Source organism: Myxozyma melibiosi (genome assembly GCF_037950935.1).
Source record: "Myxozyma melibiosi strain Phaff 52-87 chromosome Unknown BZA70scaffold_7, whole genome shotgun sequence".
Lineage (NCBI taxonomy): Eukaryota > Fungi > Ascomycota > Lipomycetes > Lipomycetales > Lipomycetaceae > Myxozyma > Myxozyma melibiosi.
The window spans coordinates 16,363-34,966 of NW_027042921.1; the positions used below are offsets into that span (position 1 = coordinate 16,363).

At 51.5% G+C, this 18,604-nt stretch overlaps 8 protein-coding genes across 8 annotated transcripts; 4 read left to right on the forward strand and 4 right to left on the reverse strand.

The window, feature by feature from the left end:
• Window positions 1-75: 75 nt before the first annotated feature.
• On the forward strand, window positions 76-945 carry BZA70DRAFT_295732 (DNA replication complex GINS protein psf1). Its single transcript, XM_064914500.1, has 2 exons — window positions 76-672; window positions 741-945. Exons 1-2 carry the CDS (start codon window positions 107-109, stop codon window positions 832-834), a joined length of 660 nt encoding a protein of 219 aa, XP_064767607.1. The 5' UTR covers window positions 76-106; the 3' UTR covers window positions 835-945.
• Window positions 946-1,282: 337 nt separating this feature from the next.
• On the reverse strand, window positions 1,283-7,060 carry BZA70DRAFT_177951 (Sec23-binding domain of Sec16-domain-containing protein). The gene is made up of 4 exons (XM_064909912.1): window positions 6,234-7,060; window positions 3,687-6,176; window positions 1,432-3,625; window positions 1,283-1,369 (listed from the first exon to the last, which is right to left on the reverse strand). Exons 1-3 carry the CDS (start codon window positions 6,937-6,939, stop codon window positions 1,602-1,604), a joined length of 5,220 nt encoding a protein of 1,739 aa, XP_064767608.1. The 5' UTR covers window positions 6,940-7,060; the 3' UTR covers window positions 1,283-1,369; window positions 1,432-1,601.
• Window positions 7,061-8,526: 1,466 nt separating this feature from the next.
• BZA70DRAFT_257921 (prolyl-tRNA synthetase-like protein) lies at window positions 8,527-10,454 on the forward strand. Its single transcript, XM_064910834.1, has 2 exons — window positions 8,527-8,690; window positions 8,756-10,454. The coding sequence occupies exons 1-2, from the start codon at window positions 8,571-8,573 to the stop codon at window positions 10,397-10,399; spliced, it is 1,764 nt and encodes a 587-aa protein (XP_064767609.1). The 5' UTR covers window positions 8,527-8,570; the 3' UTR covers window positions 10,400-10,454.
• On the reverse strand, window positions 10,455-11,574 carry BZA70DRAFT_279504 (mitochondrial carrier domain-containing protein). Its single transcript, XM_064912786.1, has one exon. It carries the CDS (start codon window positions 11,504-11,506, stop codon window positions 10,511-10,513), a length of 996 nt encoding a protein of 331 aa, XP_064767610.1. The 5' UTR covers window positions 11,507-11,574; the 3' UTR covers window positions 10,455-10,510.
• Window positions 11,575-13,541, reverse strand: BZA70DRAFT_279505 (armadillo-type protein). The gene is made up of 5 exons (XM_064912787.1): window positions 13,441-13,541; window positions 13,199-13,372; window positions 13,035-13,137; window positions 12,843-12,969; window positions 11,575-12,772 (listed from the first exon to the last, which is right to left on the reverse strand). The coding sequence occupies exons 1-5, from the start codon at window positions 13,462-13,464 to the stop codon at window positions 11,881-11,883; spliced, it is 1,320 nt and encodes a 439-aa protein (XP_064767611.1). The 5' UTR covers window positions 13,465-13,541; the 3' UTR covers window positions 11,575-11,880.
• A 223-nt stretch (window positions 13,542-13,764) lies between these two features.
• BZA70DRAFT_239315 (vacuolar protein sorting 55) lies at window positions 13,765-14,287 on the forward strand (the record flags this gene model as incomplete). The annotated part of the gene is made up of 3 exons (XM_064910472.1): window positions 13,765-13,882; window positions 13,947-14,031; window positions 14,095-14,287. 3 exons carry the CDS (start codon window positions 13,765-13,767, stop codon window positions 14,285-14,287), a joined length of 396 nt encoding a protein of 131 aa, XP_064767612.1.
• Window positions 14,288-14,467: 180 nt separating this feature from the next.
• On the reverse strand, window positions 14,468-15,708 carry BZA70DRAFT_177985 (N-terminal glutamine amidase-domain-containing protein). The gene is made up of 2 exons (XM_064909914.1): window positions 15,286-15,708; window positions 14,468-15,230 (listed from the first exon to the last, which is right to left on the reverse strand). Exons 1-2 carry the CDS (start codon window positions 15,345-15,347, stop codon window positions 14,627-14,629), a joined length of 666 nt encoding a protein of 221 aa, XP_064767613.1. The 5' UTR covers window positions 15,348-15,708; the 3' UTR covers window positions 14,468-14,626.
• On the forward strand, window positions 15,474-18,523 carry BZA70DRAFT_177961 (kinase-like domain-containing protein). Its single transcript, XM_064909913.1, has 4 exons — window positions 15,474-15,678; window positions 15,739-15,842; window positions 15,893-16,294; window positions 16,345-18,523. Exons 1-4 carry the CDS (start codon window positions 15,654-15,656, stop codon window positions 18,460-18,462), a joined length of 2,649 nt encoding a protein of 882 aa, XP_064767614.1. The 5' UTR covers window positions 15,474-15,653; the 3' UTR covers window positions 18,463-18,523.
• The last annotated feature ends 81 nt before the right edge of the window (window positions 18,524-18,604 follow it).

Here is an 18,604-nt window from a genome sequence, read left to right on the forward strand (position 1 = left end):
TGAATTTGAGCCGTCGACGCGTAGCTCTCAAAGTCGCGTCTCTCCCGCGTTCTGCCTCACAGAATACACCAACATCAACAACATCAACATCAACATCAACAGCAAGATGTACGGCGATCTGGCAATGAAACTGGCGCAGGACGCGCGGAGAGTACAGACCCTCGAATCGCTTCCTGCGTATCAAGTAGATCTCGTGGCCTCGATCGTTCGCGAGATTCGAGACTTGAATCGCGATTTCAATATTCTATTAAAAAAGCAAGGTCCCGACTACGATCCCAGACGGCATGGCGAAGCTTCCTGTGCGCTTTTTATTCTTCAGCTTTGTGTTCAACGGAATAAGCGATCACTGCTGGCATATCATCGGTTACGAGCTAAGCGGATAGAGGAGCTAGCCTGGGCAGGCGTCGACGCTGCGTCTGCGGGCGAGGAGAACAGCGGTAGTGGTAACGCAAATAGCAGCAGTGGTGCTGGTGGGACCCGCGGTAGTACTTCGTTGACTGCAGGATGGCACCCGGATGAGGACGAGTACTTTAGAGGATTCTCGGACGTGCTGGCAGAGCTGAAAGGAGAGTGGACAGATATTGACCTCGTCGGCCCTATGGACCCTCCGCGGGACCTGTTCATCGATGTGCGTGTTTTGAAGGATGCAGGCGATATTCAAACGGAATATGGGTTCGTATACGCTTTTTCTCTGTTTGTTTGTGTGCGTTTGCAGTAGAGCTGACATGAGTCTTTTACAGAATGATCTCACTCACGAGAAACAGTCAATTCTACGTACGTCAGGCAGACGTCGAGCGTCTGATTCAGCAGGGCTACTTGCTGAAGATGAGCTAGCAACGGTGCAGATTCATCCTTCTTTGTTTATTTTTCTTGGGCAGGCGTTCTTCTTCGACACCACTTCAATCATCTTTTTATATCTCAGTCTCGATGATTTAATATGCATATCATTAAATATTTGTAACTATACTATTCTTCACCCTTCAATAACTATTTCACAAGAGCAATCAACACAAAAAATCGCTTAAGGAGCAGGCGGCGGAATGTAACGCGGTCTCTTCTTAGCACCCTTATGTCCTCCTGTCACCGTCGGTAGCTCAGGCAATCCTGTCAAAGAAGCACTCGACCCACGAAGTGGTGGTGCCGACCCCGGCGGCGGAGGCGGTGGCAGCCCGCCTCCGGTGATAGGTGGCGTGCCTGCGTTAGATGGCGGAAGCGACGCAGAAGTCGTTGGTGGTAGCTTCGATGAGCCGCCAGGAGGTCCCGCTGGGTGCAACGACGGGGTGCTAGGTCCCGGAGTCGAGCTAGCGGGCGCGGGCTTCCGACCAGGTGGTGGCGGAGGAGGTGCAGGAGGTTTGCCGGCGTCGGGATCCTAAATAAATCAGTCAGTCGCAAATTACAAATTGTTACAAACGTAGACAAAAATCAACATACATTCGGGTTGACCCATCGCTTCTGCTTCTCATCATATACAAACTTGATCTCTTCTCCAAGTTTGGCGCGGATAGGTTTCGGCTTGTTATCGGCTGGCTCCTTCGACCTGCGTAGCCAGCCCGAGAGCCAACCACTTTTCGCTGCACCAGCATGCTCATCTACACAGATTGTTAGCTATGCGATAACCCGAAAATAAATAATACACGACACTGCTTACCGTTCTTCTCTTCCTTCTTTTCTTCCTCCTTCTTATCTTCCTTCTCCTCCTTCTGCTCTCCATCATCCTTCGGAGCTTTCTTCTTGCGCAAAGAGCTATTTCCAATTCCGAGATCATCGTCGTCAAAGCCATCATCATATCGGTCGTTATTGCCATTATGACCACCATGCCCGTTTTCGTAGTCTCCCGCATTGTCCTCGGGATCAGGTGGCATATAACCCCCGTTATATCCTCCGGATTCAGGTTCCTGCTCTGGCGGCTCATAGGACGACGATCCGTAGTCACCCATCACGGGCCCGCCGATCATAGGCTCGTAACTGGGAGGCTCATAGCCGTAACCATACGAAGGCATCTCTGGCATCTTGGGGGATGGTTCTTCCTCGGCTTGCTCTTCGGTTTCGGCTTCCGGCTCATACGTCGGTGTCGGAGGCTCATATGTCATTTCGGGTGGCTGATAGCCCGAGCTCACACCCCCCTCAGGATCATATGACTCGTTTCGATCCTCTGTCGTCGCTTCCTCACCATATGACGGATAACCGGAGAGCTCATCGTCACCGTAACCGCTGCGATGGTTGAGCTCCGAGTACTCATCGTTCTCCGGTGCTTCATACGTAGGCTTTGGTGGCTCGTACCCAGAAGACGCTCGGGTGGGGTCATATGCGTTGTTGGAGTCATACGACGAGCGTCGAGACTGGAATGCCGGACGCGACGGCGGCCCCTGTGTACCCGATGCGGGAGTGGGAGGCTTCGAGTAATTCTCTGCTGGCTTGACTGCAGTAAGCGGCGCCAAAGCCGACGACCGACCGCCTTGTGAAGATGCAGGTCGGTAGGAATAAGCAGATCCCGGGCGCGAATAATCCGGCTGCATACGCGGCTGCGAGTCATATGACGATCCTGTGGGCTCGTACGCGTTCTGCGAATAGTTCGACCGCGGGATATCGACAGCAGCAGTCGAAGGAGCGTAAGGGTTCGGCGACTCTTGACGAGGCGCATACGGGTTCGAGTGTGGTCGCACCGGAGGGTAGTCGGATGCATACCCGTCTTGGTAGTTCGAGTACGAGGTATTGCCACGATGGGAGGACGGCGATGAGCCATGCGAGCGAGGGTTATACATTCCACTTGCATTTGCCGAGGGTGAGTGCGCTCCACCTGTGTTGTTGTAATAAGACTGACCCATGGCCGAAAGATCCGCAACTGACTGGTTCCTCGACAATGTCGGGCTTGAAGCCAGCTTTTGAAATCTTTCGTCTGTGCCTTCTTTGTTGCTAGCCGTAGCGTTCCCACTAGCATTCTCATCGTCGCCCGCCACAAACTGGGCAAGCTTCTTATCGATGTTACCCCACATGTTACCAAACGTAGGCTTCGACACAAGACCACCGAGCCATTTTCCTTCCGCATCAGGTACACCTGACAGTCGGGCCGCCAACTCGCGGACGCTGACGAGGAACTCGGAGTTGTACATAAAAGAGGTTTTGGGCGTAGCCTTCACGCCTGCCAGAATCTGCTCGCAGTATTTCTTGGCTTCGGCCACCAATCCGGACTCGCTGAGCATGAGTGCGTGCTGATACTTGAACAACTGCAAGTGGGGATAGATGGTTCCCGCTGGAACTTGGTCGCTCTGAGATACCATCAGTTCGTAAATCTCGCTGAGCACAATTGCGTCGAGATCTTTACTGAACGACGACGGGTTCCGACTGAAGTCGGCGCCAAGCAAAGTGTAAGATGCAGCGGGATCGTCAACAGCTCCAAATACAGCACTGGTAAATATGTAGCAAGTGTGAGCAGCATAAGTCATGCCATACCGCTCCAAAGCCGTCCCGAGCTTTAAGATAGCATCCAAGTCGTTAGGAGGAGAGCTGTTGGAGATGATCATAGCCAGAGTCTCACGCCACTTGAGTAGGTCTTGAGGTACCTGATCGCGCGTACTGGCAGTGGGAAGAAGGTCAACCGTCATTCCCGGGGGTAAAAGTGAATCGACTATAGATCTTTGTTAGTGTCGTTCTCTTTATGATTGGTAATATCAGCAAAAATAACTCACCTGCTTCACCCCCTGCACCTGCAAAGACGTTGTATACCACAGCCAAGCTGCTAGCCTCAGACGTCTGGATACCTTTGATTTCCGTCTGCACAAACTCATGAACTGCTTCAGTCCATCTTTCTTTGCTGATTGTATTCGAGATCAACAGCGCATGACCCCACATCTTGTTATCGAGTGAATACATGAGAGCCGCCTCTCTGTTTCCTTTGAGCAGCGACTCTCGGATCTTTTGAAGCGCTTGGATCTTTTTGGCAGTATCAACTGATCCAGAAGCCTCTACAGATCCAGAGCTAGCGTTGCGCACATGGCGTTGGTAAAGATCGGTAGCACTGCTGAAGTGTCCAACCTCATCAACCTGTGAGTCATCGGCACTCTCCGGTACGAGCGCCGTTCTGATCTCTTTGATGGCTTCAGCGTTGTTGGCAAAGCGGTAATCATGCTCAAGTAGAATCTTGACACACTTCCACAAGCTGACCTTGTCTTCAGCTTCGTGCTTTGCGTCGGCACCAACTGCGTCGTAAACCAACTTGCTCAATTCCTCGATCTTGCTTTCCATCCACTTCGCAGCCTCCTTCTTCTTGGATTTGTTTGTGCTCTTGCTCGCAACATGGAAGAGAGGGCCCGGGAATTTGGTGTAGACCAAGTCATGGGCGCGATCGGTAATCACATCCTTCGCATTGTGCATCTTGATCGTGGAGTGAGTAAAGTCCAACTCTGTAGATGTGTAAGCCATCTGCGGATTCTGGGTCGGGAAGATAGTGGCAATGCGTCCATTGGCACCCCATGACACCAACGGATGTGGCTCGGGCCTTGCACTTCTATTGGGTCGCGGCGTATGCGATCGTTTGGCGCCGTTGAACGATGATCCGGGAGATGTTTGGAGATATGCCGCCGACTGCTGGGAGTTATTATTCTGAGGTGGCGAGTATGGTGCATACGAAGATGCCCTTGACAACCCTGATGGAGCGTGCTGCGACGCTGCGGCCTGGCCGTATACAGAGGGAGGTGTAGACTGTACCGCTGTGGGAATATGCTGCATGGGCGGAGGAGTAGACTGCACCGGTGGAACGGCCGACGAAGGGCGGTATGCACCCGTCGGTGGCGGCGGATACTGCTGAGACGGTGCGCCTTGCGTATAAGCCGGCTGCTGAGACTGCATACCTGGATAGGCCGGCTGCCGATTCTCCGGTTGAGGCGAGTAATTCGATCTAGGAGGGGGCGGAGTAGGCCGACCTTGCGGAGGTGCCTGCGAGGCCCGAGGAGCATTTGACGCCCAAGTTTGAGACACAGTCCGCTTCGGCGGCGCGTATGTTGAAGGAAGAAATGGGGGATCATATGCGTCTGTCCCGCGGCTATTGATTTGAGATCGAGGCGGCTGCGTCTTTGGAGGTGCCACAGGAGGTGCCTGAGGCTGGCCATAGTATTGTCCACCCGGCGGCTGCTGCGCACCATAGCTATTATTGACCGGCGCAGCAGCAGGCATACTAGGCTGCGAAGGCGCGTATGCGTTGCTCGGCGAAGGAGCGTAGGCGTTAGTCGCAACCGGAGTGTACGGATTGTTGACCGTAGGTGCATAATTGCTCTGCGCGGGAGGGGGCGGTGAGGTGTAATTCGCCGGTGCCGGATACGCGTTGCTCTGAGAGGTCTCAGCAGGAGCCAGAGTCGCAAATGCGGTCCCTGGAGAAGGAATGAAGGCATTTATGCTTTTCTGAGCAGTCTTGATAGGTGAGCTAACAGTTGTCATCGGAGCATATGGGTTTATCGGAACAGCAGCAGCAGGCTGAGGGGAACCATAAGATGCCTGCGGAACCTGCGACGGCGCCGTACTCGATACCGGGGCATAGGGGTTTATGGCGGGGAGGAGCTGCTGCTGCTGCGGAGAAGTATATGGAGCAGCGTATTGATTCGGAGGCGAGCGTATAATGGCTGGTGGAGGGGTGCTGCTCATATAGTTTGCAGCAGGACCAGGTGGCGGAGGGGTGTTGCTCATATAGTTTGCAGCAGGACCAGGTGGAGGAGGAGCGTATGTGGTATGGTTGATAGCATGTTGCTCATACTGTTCGATTCTTCGCATCAGCTTCGGCTGAGGCAGCGTAGGTAATTCGGAAAAGAAAGGTTTTGGCTTGTAAGCATCCTGAGAGGTTTGCGAAGCTCCCGTGATACTTCCCGTAGCAGAAGCCGCGTACGGCGCCGGGTTATAGACACTTCCACCATAGTTGGAGGTAGGCTGGCTGGGGACTGCTGCCGCCGGAATGTAGCTGGATGTCCTACCCTGAACGGGCGCCTTTGTTGTGGCTGCAGGAGCTGGAGCAGGCTCTTCGTCGGAAAGAAAATCATCATCCTCTAGTAAAAAGTCGAACGAGTCCTCTGCAACAATTTCAATGTCTTTATGAGCTGGCGCACTCGATTCTGTTGGTGCTGCAGGTGTAATTGAAGAAAGGAAGTCATCGGTCGCTCCCGCTGAATCAAAATGGATTTCTCCCGAGTCATCTGCCATAATCAGTACACAGTCCCTGTAGTTAAAGCTTGGAAATACAGAATACATACTTTGCTCCGATGCGCCGATCTGGTCGAAAAATGAGGTTTCAGGCTCGTTCTCGAACGACAATGATGGTCCAGCTTCTTCGCTATCCTTTTGCTCTACAGTTGCTTCAGAGGATCCCAGATTGTCAAAGATCGAGGGCCCGCTCGCGGGGAAAGACAGCACAGGCTCTGCAGGAGCCGCTTCGGGAACAACCTGAGAAGACTCAAGAGTCGTATCGCCTACCGCTGGTGTACTTTCGGCGTCAGGAGCTTTCGCCGTACTGGTTGAAATCTCGTCGAAAAACGACGGTTCGGATGCTGTAAAGGGGTTTGCTGACGTCTCAACCTCCTCCTCAGCTGGCGCGGGTTCTTCTGACTTCTCCTCGACAGGAGGAGTCGCAATCTGATCAAAGAACGAAGCTTCAGTTGCAACCTCTTTCTCTGTCGGCGCGGGTATTTCTGTCTTCTCCTCAACAGGAGGAGTCGCAATCTGATCAAAAAATGAAGCTCCGGTTGCAATCTCTTTCTCTGCAGGCGCAGATTCTTCGGTCTCCTCGGCAGATGGAGTCGCGATCTGATCGAAAAACGAAGCTTGAGTTGCAACCTCTTTCTCTGTCGGCGCGGGTTCCTCCGTTTTCTCCTCAACAGGAGGAGTCGCAATCTGATCAAAGAATGAAGCTTCAGTTGTGCTTCCAAATGGGTTCTCAGATTCAACATAGTTCTCGGGCATAATCTCTTCGGGTTCATGCTGGTTCTCCGTAGACTCTGGCGGGGAAATGGGGTCGGAAGAAGGAGCATCGTCGCTGTTGAACTGCACCGAAGGCTCGTCAAACGAGAAGTCAGGCTTAGGAGGCGCGATCAGATCGTCGAATGCAGAAGGAGCGGAGCTAGTGAAATCTATCGTGGGTTCGTCCGCAGGGACTTCGTCTATGTAATTGTAAGTACAAATGTAGCTTTAGGATCCAGAAAAAGACTTACCACTAGTAATTTTGTTCGTCTCGGGCACTTCGACATCCGCCGCAGATGACACAGGTTCGCTATCAAGAGGCTCATCGAGAGGCTGAGGCGAAGGATCAGAAGTATCAGTTACGGGTTCTGAGGATTCTAAAATCGAAACACAGTGTCAGTTTAACAGTCGTTATAAGAGTTTGGTATGATGTCGATCGTACCTTCGGTGGCGGGAACTTCTTCTGCTGCAGAGATTTCGGGGACAGTCTCCTTTTCCTTCTCAAACGCTGCTGAAGGTTGCTCCTCTGAGACAGCTTCACTGTGATCTTCCTGCTGCATAGCTGCAGGTGAGGACACGTCGTTTACTGGCTCTGCAGAAATAGCTGGCTCGGTAACAGTCTGGGGACTCTCGTCTGGAAGCACGGAGTCAATTGACAAAGAGGTCTCCTCGACCGCAGATGCCTCCACATCTGCAGAGTCTGTTGTAGGTGTCGGGATGGCTGAGGCGTCTTCGGGGCCGGTAGCGGTATCAGGAGAGATCGGCTGCTGAACAGGCTCATCTGGGATGACTGTAGTTTCGATTTTCTCCTCAACCGGGTCCACATCAGTAACTTTTTCGTCTCCAACGGGGACTGAGGCCTCGATTTCTGGCTGCGACTCGGTATGCTCTGTTAGCTCTGATGAGACTTGTAGGGTGGGGTCTTCCGTTGGAGTCTCGGACACGGGTTCAGAAGGCAATTCAAGAGCTGGCTCGACAGAATCCAAAACCACAGGCTGGACCTCCAAATCCCCAGAAGCTGATTTGGCTGAATCGATAACCTCTGAAGAAACCGCATTGTCGGTAGTCTCAATTGCAGTTTCAGAGATGTTATCGGCAGGGGGGTCGGAGGTATCCAAGGATTTGGTAAGGACAATCTCATCCCCTTCCGTGGACACCAATTCGTTCTGTACGGACGGCGGCGTCACTGACGTTGCCAGATCAGGTTCAGAAGGTGTCGAAACGGTGGCGGTGGAGGAGATAGGCTCCTCAGAGGGAGGGTTGTCGGTATCTGGAGACGCAGCTGCCGGTGGCTCCTCAGAGGGCACATGCTGCTGCGCGTCAATGGACGACATGGCTGCTGCAAGTTAAATGCAAGAATGCACTGTAGCTGCTGCGAGAATATGACCGCAACAGGCGGATGATGAACACTGGAAGAAGGTCGATGGAGACAGCGCGGTGGATCTCTTGATGTCGATTTGTTGTGAACTTTCGGTCTCGCGCTTTCTTTCAAAGATGACTAAGATATTAGGTAATGTTAGTGTATATGATTAGTCATATCTTACAGGGGTAAAACTCTCCAGTTCCCAAAGTTTACGACCGCCAGATACAGCAGCTTTATTCCGGAAGACCTGATATCTGCGCAGGACTGTGAAATGGCAATGAAGCGTTTTCAGTCTTCATGCACTGCCTGCTGGCATCTGCCGCGACGGGCAGTTCTGAAGAGTATGCGGACTGGGGACGCGTGTCCGCGGATAGAGCTCAGATCATTGACCGTACGATTCCCGATGCATATTTCTTTGTATAATTGACTTCTAACGCGCAATTATGGTCTGTTTAGAAGGCGTCCGGTGTAGCTCATAACAGACTGTCGAAGCTATATCTACCATCTGGGACAGTCTCGGCTCGTGGGGAATCCAAGGAGAGCTCGACAGATGTTCTGATACGCGCAGGCTATATTCGCAAGTCATCGGCTGGAATATATTCACTCTTGCCATTGGGTACTATCATCCAGAGGAAGTTGATGGCGATTATTCACCGAAGCATGTCTATGATTGGAGCATCCGAGGTGTCGCTACCCGCTCTCCTGACTCCGACAGCGTGGCAGGCTACCGGCCGTTGGGCCAACACTGAGATATACAAGCTAAAGGATGCAAGCGAGTCAGAATTCATGCTGGCGCCCACACACGAGGAGGAGATCACCACAATCGTCGCAGACGAGGTCAGCTCGTATAGACAGCTTCCTGTACGGCTGTATCAGATTGGAAAAAAGTATCGCGACGAACTCAGGCCTCGGGCCGGAATGATGCGCGGACGGGAATTTATGATGATGGATCTGTATACTTTCGACACAACAGTTGAGAATGCAATGGCTACATATGAAGATGCCAGAGGGGCGTACGATTTTATTTTCAAGTCTATCGGTGTCGAGTACGCCGTTTCGGAAGCAGATTCTGGATCTATCGGTGGAGACCTTTCTCACGAATACCACTACATATCGTCAGCTGGCGAAGATAAGCTCATCAAGTGCGACTCTTGTGATTACGCCGCCAACGTCGAGGTTGCAGCTTCTTTTCCACCAGAAGAGCACGCAGGGAATCCGTTTGAGGTCGCTGTGACTTATGGGCTTTTGGACGATGGAACATTGCTGGTAATTTATCATCCGCCTGGTCGCAAGGTCAACGAAAACTTAATCAAGAGAGAGCTACCGACTTATCAGATGGGAGAAGAAGATCCAGTCGGCTCGGTTGTTGCAAATGGTGACATGATGCTGCAGAAGATGATCAGGATATACGACGAACGAGTGCCAGAGAACTCTTCCCTGCCTGATCTTCCTATACAGGTTAACATTGGAAATATCACAACCCTGCGGTTTCCTTGCGTCGAAGTCGATCCGGAGAACTTCCCGAATGAACAGTGTCCGAGCTGCGAGGGTGGAGTGTTGACCGCCTCGAAGGCTGTTGAAGTGGGGCATACTTTTTACCTTGGGACAAAGTACTCCAAGCCTCTGAAAGCTACGTACCAATCGAAAGACGGAACACAGCAGATTATCGAAATGGGATGCTATGGTATTGGCGTGTCTAGACTGATTGACGTGATTGCGGATGTCACCAGAGACGAGCACGGTCTATGCTGGCCAGTCTCTGTTGCTCCCTTCGAGGTTGTTATTGTCACCAAACCGAAATCTGAAGAGATCAGCGATGCAGCTACGACTCTGTACCAACATCTGACAGATGCAGGCTGCGAGGCGATAATTGACGATCGTGAGGATAAATCGTTTGGCTGGAAGCTCTCGGACGCACGGTTCTTGGGATTTCCGGCGAATGTGATTATCGGAAACAAGTTCTTGAAGACGGGTTTGGTTGACGTTGAGAGTCGACGGACGGCCGAGAAGGTTGAGTGTAAGATTGATGAGGTTCCAGAGCGCATTTCGTCGTTGCTGACTGCGGAGAGAAATCTAGTGCGGTCTGCGCGAGTAGAATAAGCTAATATAGATGAGCTGATTGTACATAGTCGAGATTAATCACAGATTAATTAATTGTAGATATTTACAAAGGAAATCAGCAGATCTGATATACAATAGAATACACAATGACTAACTCCGACGAACCATCTCCTCATACAAACTCCAAGCGATAGCAGAACTAAAGCCCTTCCGCACGATCCTCAACGACAGCCCGTCGAACAATCCCCGAATCCCAGACTCTTCCCTCGCCATTCTCGCAAACGCAGTCCACATTTTCGTGCCGTACCTGTCCGGAAACAGCTGCATGCGCGTCTTCACCGCGTCAAATGGATTTGTGACGGTTGTGGCGAGCGTGGCGGCGAGTGCTGCGCAGATGCCGTTGACGCTGGCGGAGACGGGAGAGGACATTACATTCGAGGTTGATGAGCTTGTGATGTTGTGTGCAATAGGCGACCCCGCGATGACAAGAGGGGCGACAGCCTTTGCGTGTTCATAGATAGATACATAGAGACCAGCGTATGGCACGTCTCTGACGAAGGTTGCACCAAAACCGTAGAAAAATCCACGAATTCCGTTTTCTTTGTAAACAGATTTGACGGTGTCGAGTAGTGAGGCACGTGCATAGCGCGTTGATTCGTATCGAACTTTGAGGACTGTGATTGGCATCATGATGAAGCCGACTGCGCCTCGGGTGAACGAACCAGAGAAGAGGTTTGCGTAGCCATGGAGTTCCGGTAAGACTGAGGAGCGCATTGCAGTGTTGTTTGGCGAGGTTTTCGAGGTTTTGGCGGTGTTGTCATGGATTGCTGCGCGGATCGAGTGCAGAGCTGAAAAGTAGAGACCTGATCCGACTGAGGTGCGCAGGACAGAAGGCACGGTTCCCCGCCATAGTTTTGGTATCAGAGCTAAGTTAAGCGGACTCGAGGACGGTTGTTGTAGACTTGTAATCTCTCGTAACGTCTGTCGGAGAGAAGAGTTGGGAGCTTGCTGGACCCGAGTCTTTAGCAGATCCAAAGGCTGCAGCAGGATCGAGGACGCGAAGCCCGAGACGAAGCCTGAGACTATGCGGAGGGACTTTGAGCTTGGCTCTGGCGCTACAGAAGCAGCTGACGAGAGAGTAGTCATCGAATGAGGAACCTGAGCAGCAGGCGCATGTCGATCCTGCAGAGACGGCCGAGTTTGGGTTCTGGATGTTCGCGGAGAGAAAGATGACTCGGCTGACGTAGTGAATGTGCTATGTAAGCACTGACTAATATTCAATTTATTCAACAATACTCTCAATTGAGTAGCTACAACAAGTGTCAAAAAGCATGCAACATGGTAAAACAAAACAATCGCAGTAAAACAGATAAAAGATTAATAGTAGAGCAAATGGTGAAACTTGGAAATTTACACAGATTAGAAAATATTAAATAGAAAGGAAAAGCAGGACAATATACGACTTTTTTTCTCCCTCTATATCTAGAAAGACTTTATATACTCCTGGGTATTCAGGCCGTTTAGGCGAATGTTCGCGCAACAAAGACCTGGGTGGCCTTCAGAGCGTTGTACTTGACCTCAGCATCGGGGTGGGCCATCATCTCCATGATCTTAGTCTTGGTGCCCATGCTGTTGAGCACGATGAGACCCTCAGGCAGCTCGCCGACGATGTAGGAGATATCGTTGCTAGCGACAGCAAGCACAGTGTTGTCGTCAGAGGTGGAGATAATCTTGGCGAGCTCCTTGAGCAGCTTCCAGTCGTCCTCCTTAAACAACTCGGCGTTCCGCTTCCAAAAGTCAACGGACTTGTGCGCGGGCGACCACCTCAGACGGCCGGTGGTCAGCTCGGTGAGGTACTCGTCAAAAGTCGACATCTTATCCTGGGCCTCCTGGAGAATGGACGCGAGGTTGGTGAGGTCCTCCTCGAGCTCCGAGTCGGACCACTTTCGCTGGGCCATGCTCTTGATCACCGGCAGTCCGCCGACGACGAGCAAAGAGCTCACGTTCTGCTCGGGGGCGAGGGTGATGAGGTTAGTGAATAGTAGGGTGCTGACACGGATGATCTTCTCCTTGATGGCGACCTTGAGGATCTCCATGACGATAGCGATGATATCGCAGGTCTTGTTCATGCTCTCGGCCGGCTCCTGCTCGAACGACAAAAGCCAAAAGACAAGGACAGAGTAGTACTGGAGCTGCAGGCCGCCGCGTCCAGACTTGAGGTTCTCAAGCAGGGGAGGGCCGTAGGTGGTGATCTTGGACCAGAATAGAGGACGCGTGCATTTGACTGAGAGAATGGCGCCGTACGCTTGGGCGGCGAGGTCCTTCAGGCTGTATTCGTCCGAGGTGGCGAGCTTGCTGTGCGTGCATGCAAACAGCTTCTCGACTATTTCAACTGAGGGGGACTCGGATGAGCTGGGGTGATTATCAAAGTTAGCAGGTTTTCTTCCCATTTTTTTCTCTGGTATCGGATAAAGCCGCTTACATGATCATGAGGATGATAACCTTTGCTGCGAGAAGGGCAGCAACGGCATCCTCGCTGTCGAGAAGAGCGGTCAATGGAGAGCAAATGGTGGGAAGGCCGTTGAGGGCGGCGGCGAACGACTTTGAGTCTAAAATAGAAATTCGATATCAGAATTGAGTGCAAAGTAGAGATAGACAAGGGGGTGCAGCGTACCGAGGAGGACGGCCGAGGTCAAGGCGAGGGCATATTTCAGGACGTCGGTGCTGGTGACCTTGAGGAGAATTGTGCAAAAGACAAAGGCATACAAAGTGGGGTTCTAGACAAGTTATCAGCTGGCTGTGGTTCGATGGCTCGAGGGAGGAGAGGGTCTGTTATACCTTCTCGACGATGGCGATAGCCTCGGAGATGGGGACCTTGTCGATAGCCTTCAAGGCAGCGACGTGCTCTTCTGAGAGGCCTTGCTGCTCCCAGGCAATTGTCTCGCTGCAGACCTCGCTGACTCTCTCGTCGATGTAGGCATTTGAGAAGATGACGCTGTTGGGCGAGGGGACCTGGCAGACACGGTGAGGTTAGCTTGAGGACAGACAGCGGTTCTAGACCAAACCAAACAGTAGCAGACCTCTTCAATGGCTTCGGTAGACATGCTGAATGAGTGATTCTGGAGACGAGAGGGAGTTCGACAGAGAAGAAGAGTTGAGAGAGGCTTCAGGGCTGCCGTCGAGTCGAGGAAGATAACGATCGATAATAGGCCCGCAGCCTGCTCGGAGACCTAACCCCGATGCGGTCAGTGTCCGCCGAATGCGGAAACCCTTCGCCCTGATTTTGGTCTTCCTCCTCGGGCAGCGCCACGACTGCCGGTGGATTATCAGATATCGCGGGTATTTGGTTGTTGCTGGTTTATATCGACTGTTGATTGTTTGTTCTATTTCACTGCTCTGACAATATGCCGACCGCGAATCCTTTGTCAAAGATTATCGTGCTCGCCACCGTGCTTGCTGCGGGCTTCCTGCTTATCATCCTCTCTTGCGCTCTCTTTGATAACTGGCTGCCTTTGTTGGTTGGTAGGTTTCAGTATCTTGTATTTAGACATATCGTGCGAATAGTTGCTAACTCGTCACTGCACAGTCGGTCTGTTTTTGATTGCACCGCTTCCGAACGCCATATGCGAGAAATACGCTGCGAACGATGACTTCATGCAGGAGAGCTCGGGGTAAGCCGCCGTCATATTCAACACTATCTCTCATTCTTGATCCGCTTCTAACAACCATCACAGAAATGCGGTCATCGATTTTGGTCGCTACATCACCGGAATCCTTGTCGTCTCGGGTCTCGCACTCCCGTGCGCGCTCGCTCATTCGCGAGTCATCGGTCTGCCGGCGCTGTTCATGTCCATCACCGGCGGTCTGCTCGTTTACGGAACCATCATCACCTTCACCATGTTCTTCAACGAGACCGAGGAGTTCTAGATTGAAGCTTCTTGCTGTGTAGGTGTGTTTTGAAGACGTTACAAGCTACAAAAAAGAAAAGAAACAAGCATTGCATACTCAGTCCAGCTATCCTGCCATGTACAGCGTTTATTATTCTGTGTGGCAGCCATCAGAGGAGTACTGAATAATACTGTTGGTCTTGCTATTGGTTTTGTTTTGTATTGTATTTATTTTGGTTTACTATAGGAGTTTGTACTTTGCTTGTTTTCCAGTTATCTGTCTATGTTGTCCTTCATTTGTGCTGTACTTGTGTTTTTAGTGTAGGTATACTCGTTGAATCTATACGCAAACTGAACATTCTGAATATCTTGATCTACTCTACATTACCACTTCTTTGTATCCAAACTTACTGCAAAGCTCTGTCCCGTCCAAGACAGCTCCATACTCTAGACTCGAGTTCTGATGCATATCAATGAAACTTGGTAGGCCATTATCAACCAAAGCATCGCGACCGCGGATTACAGGCCAACCTGGAACCGGTTCGACATACTCTGTAGATGATTCCTCCACCAGCATATGTGATCTGTCCGAAGAAAAACAGCGGAGAAAAGTGTGAGCTTCGATGCATCTAAATAACGGCTTGAATCGCCTGAATTCGGGAATGTCTAAGTCAAATCTGAACGTCTCGGAAGCGTACTGCGAGAATGGAATTATTCGTGCCGTACAAAATCCAGGTTTGCTTTCGTAAGACTGCGACAGACTAGAGTCGTAATCCAAAACCTCGTAGTCATCCGACAACTGACTCTTTAAAGCTCGCCGGATCAGGATGACATGGTAATCCCAAATAACAAACGGCTCACGTTGTCGCTGACAGAAGAGCTGTACAGTTTGCGAGTGGTTCGAAATAAACAAGACATATGCTTCTGAATTTTCTTGCGATTTCAGAAGTCTAGCTGCTTGATATATGTTCTCCTCGCAGTAGCTGGCGACATGTGAATATATTTCGAATATCGCGAATATCAAGAGTTTGTACGTACAATGCCTGATAAGGACCTTCGAAGAGATCCGCTGGGTGATCCAGTGTATTTTCACCGTTCATCTGCCTCCATAGATTATCCAACAGAGATCATTCCATCTATAAAAGAAACAGCATGATATCCACTAATAAAGACTATCGTAAACACCGAGATAGCCACCGAGGCGGTTAAATCTGAGCCGCAGGGCTGCAAACAGTTGGCTGGAATTATATCAGCGCAGCACCGGATCCACATATTCGTCATATATCTGCCTTTCCTTGTCTCTGTACCGCTTTTGTTTGGCTCTCGAGCTATAGGATTTATTTTGCTTGCTGCTCTGCTGTGGCAGTATTGGTATTTGACTGCTGCTGTCGACAGACGTGACCGCGATGTTTTCAAGTGCTATAAAGTCACGTATGATTTATCAATCTCTATTTATCTTGCTCCTCCATCTTCTGACTTACATATGACTAGTGTCGTCGAATATATCGTCTCACTACTCGGTCTCACAGCCAGCGGTTTTCCAAGCTGGTCCGTGGTCGGTGTTTGACGCAAAGCGAAGAAACACAGGAAATCAAGTATGCAGCACTCTCATTAGATCCTTCTTCCTCTATGCTAACAGAGCTAGGTTTCCGTCTTTACGTTCGACAAACGAAAACTCGAGTCGCTTTTATCCCGAGGAGGAGGCTCGAGCAGTACCCTACGACGCGATGTCGAGGAGACGGTTGTGCGGTTACGCCAGGAAGCAAGCATGCTAGCCAAGCTTCGCCATCCTGCCGTGCTCGAGCTCGTCGAGCCCGTCGAAGAAGGCCGGTCGTCGATCTCGTTCGTGACCGAGCGCGTGACTGCGTGTTTGACGTCGGTGATTGAGCGCAAGGCGAGCGGACGGACGGGCTCGGACGACGAGGTCGATGAGATCGAGATCCAGAAAGGGCTGCTGCAGTTGGCCAAGGGACTTGAGTTTTTGCATTTCAGTGCCGGTATTGTGCATTTGGGTCTAGTTCCCGGTGCGGTGTTTGTTAACGCAAAGGTAAGTGCTTCAAATCTCATATGCTTGAGACTGTGCTGACATAGCTCCAGGGCGACTGGAAAATCTCCGGGTTCGGCTTTGCGCAAGACTTTCGGACGCAGGGTACATCAGAGTACTTTGTTTCACCTTACGATTCGCGACTTCCAGCTTCGATGCAGTTCAACATAGACTACGCAGCTCCCGAGCTCGTGCTCGACCATCTCCTTGATCCTGCGAACGACATGTTTTCTCTCGGCTGCATCATTCACGCTATATACTCATCGCGCCCGCCGCTTGCTACAAACCAGAATCCATCGACTTATCAGAACGTGGTTAATCAGGCGCTGAGAATATCGAGGGACTCTCGATTTCCCACCTACCTGTTTGAAGTCTTGCCACAGTTACTCACGCGGCGGCCAGCTGAGCGGATGTCGTCGAGAGACTTTCAGAACTCAAAGTACTTTGACAATATCCTGGTCAACACGATCCGATTCTTGGACGCGTTCCCTGCCAAGACGACCTCCGAGCGCCATGCGTTCATGCGAGGACTTTCAAAAGTTCTTCGGCAGTTTCCAAACTCTGTGCTGCAGAAGAAGATCCTGCCGATTCTCGTGGACGAGCTGGATAAGGACGAGTCGCTTGTAGGACCGATCTTGACAAACGTGCTTGAGATCGGGAAGGATATGTCGCAGCTTGGGTTTTGTACGAGGATCCTGCCGAGTCTGAAGACGATGCGGGATTCTCCAGCAGGTCAGATTGTGCTGCTTGACAAGATTGCGATAGTACAGTCTAAAGTGAACGGGACGCAGTTCAAGGACGATGTGATGCCGCTGGTATACCAAGCCCTGTCGTCGCAGTCGCCGTCTGTTCAGGAAAAGGCGTTGAACGCGATGCCGGTGATCGCAAAGTCGCTTGATTTCGCGACGATCAAGAACGAGGTCTATCCGCAGGTAGCAGGGGTGTTTTCGCACACCAACAGTTTGGCGGTAAAAGTCGCGTCGCTGCTGGCACTGTATGGGTTGATCAAGTCTGGGCTGGATAAATACACAGTGTCTGAGAAATTGGTGCCGTTGCTCAAGGGGATGAAGACGCGGGAGCCGACGGTTATCATGCAGGCGATGCAGGTATACGTGCCTATTGTGCCGATGGTTGACGTCTCTGTACTGGCGCTAGACGTGCTCCCTCACTTATGGGCGATGTCTGTCAGTCCGCTGCTGAAGGTTGAGCAGTTCAAGCGGTTTATGGAACTGATCCATCAAGCGGGGGACAGGGTGGAGAAAGAGCATTTGAGGAAGCTGGTGGAAATGGATCCTGACCATGGACGAAGTCGGAACGGTGATATTTTGCCAAACACGGGCGACGAGGAGGCTGATTTCGAAGCACTCGTGCTTGGCCGACAACCAGCCGCAGCTGCCACAGTATCACCGGCTCGCGTGAACGGTGGCCACCAGCAGCCGGTTAGCAACAGGCTTGTGCCGAATGACAACGATGAATTTAGTTGGAACGAAGAGGAAGAGGTACCTCCAAAGCCGGTCCCGAAGTCGAGTCGGAGCACTGCTTCGTCGTTTGGTGGCATGAGGAGTCAGAGCGGTGGGTTGAAGCTGCAGCCCACGCGAACGCCTATGAATGCGATACGTGCTCAGCAACAACAACAACAACAACAACAGCAGCAGCAGCAGCCTGTATTTTCATGGCAACAGAAACAACAGCAACAGCAGCCACAAACGTCACCAGTGCTGACACCAAAAGTCGTGTCGCCTCCATCAAGACCGAATCGCGTGCCGAGCATGAGCGAGAGCAATGTATGGGCAAATCCGTCCGCGACACCGGGTGCTGTGAGAACCACCTCGTTTGGATCGGTGGGGTTGGTGAACGGGTCGGTAGCAGGCGGAGGAGGCGGGCTCACGCAGGCATCGTTCATTCAAGCGTTGACGCCGTCGACGACGACGTTGACGCCGACGATGGCGAGCGCGACGGTGAATACTCCGGACTTGAATAATCCATGGACGTCTTCTGTCTCGTCGCCAACTGCTGTTAACAGCAGCGGTAGCGGTAGTTCGTTTCCTGCACTTGCGCCGCCGCCGAAGAGGACAGCTTCTGGGAGTGAGAGTTTTGGGTTTCCGCAGCTGGTGCCGCAGAAACCACCTGGACAGCAGAATGGGTCGAGCGGGTATGCTAGTTTACTGTAATATGTAGTGGTTTATAGAGTAATCAAGCATTTTGCTTAGAAATGAGTATTTGCTTAGAACTGAGGCTTATCGGGAGAGTAGAGGAAGAGTAACGGAGAGTAGAAGAAAGACTCGCATAGATTCAACTGGTATAATATGCGAC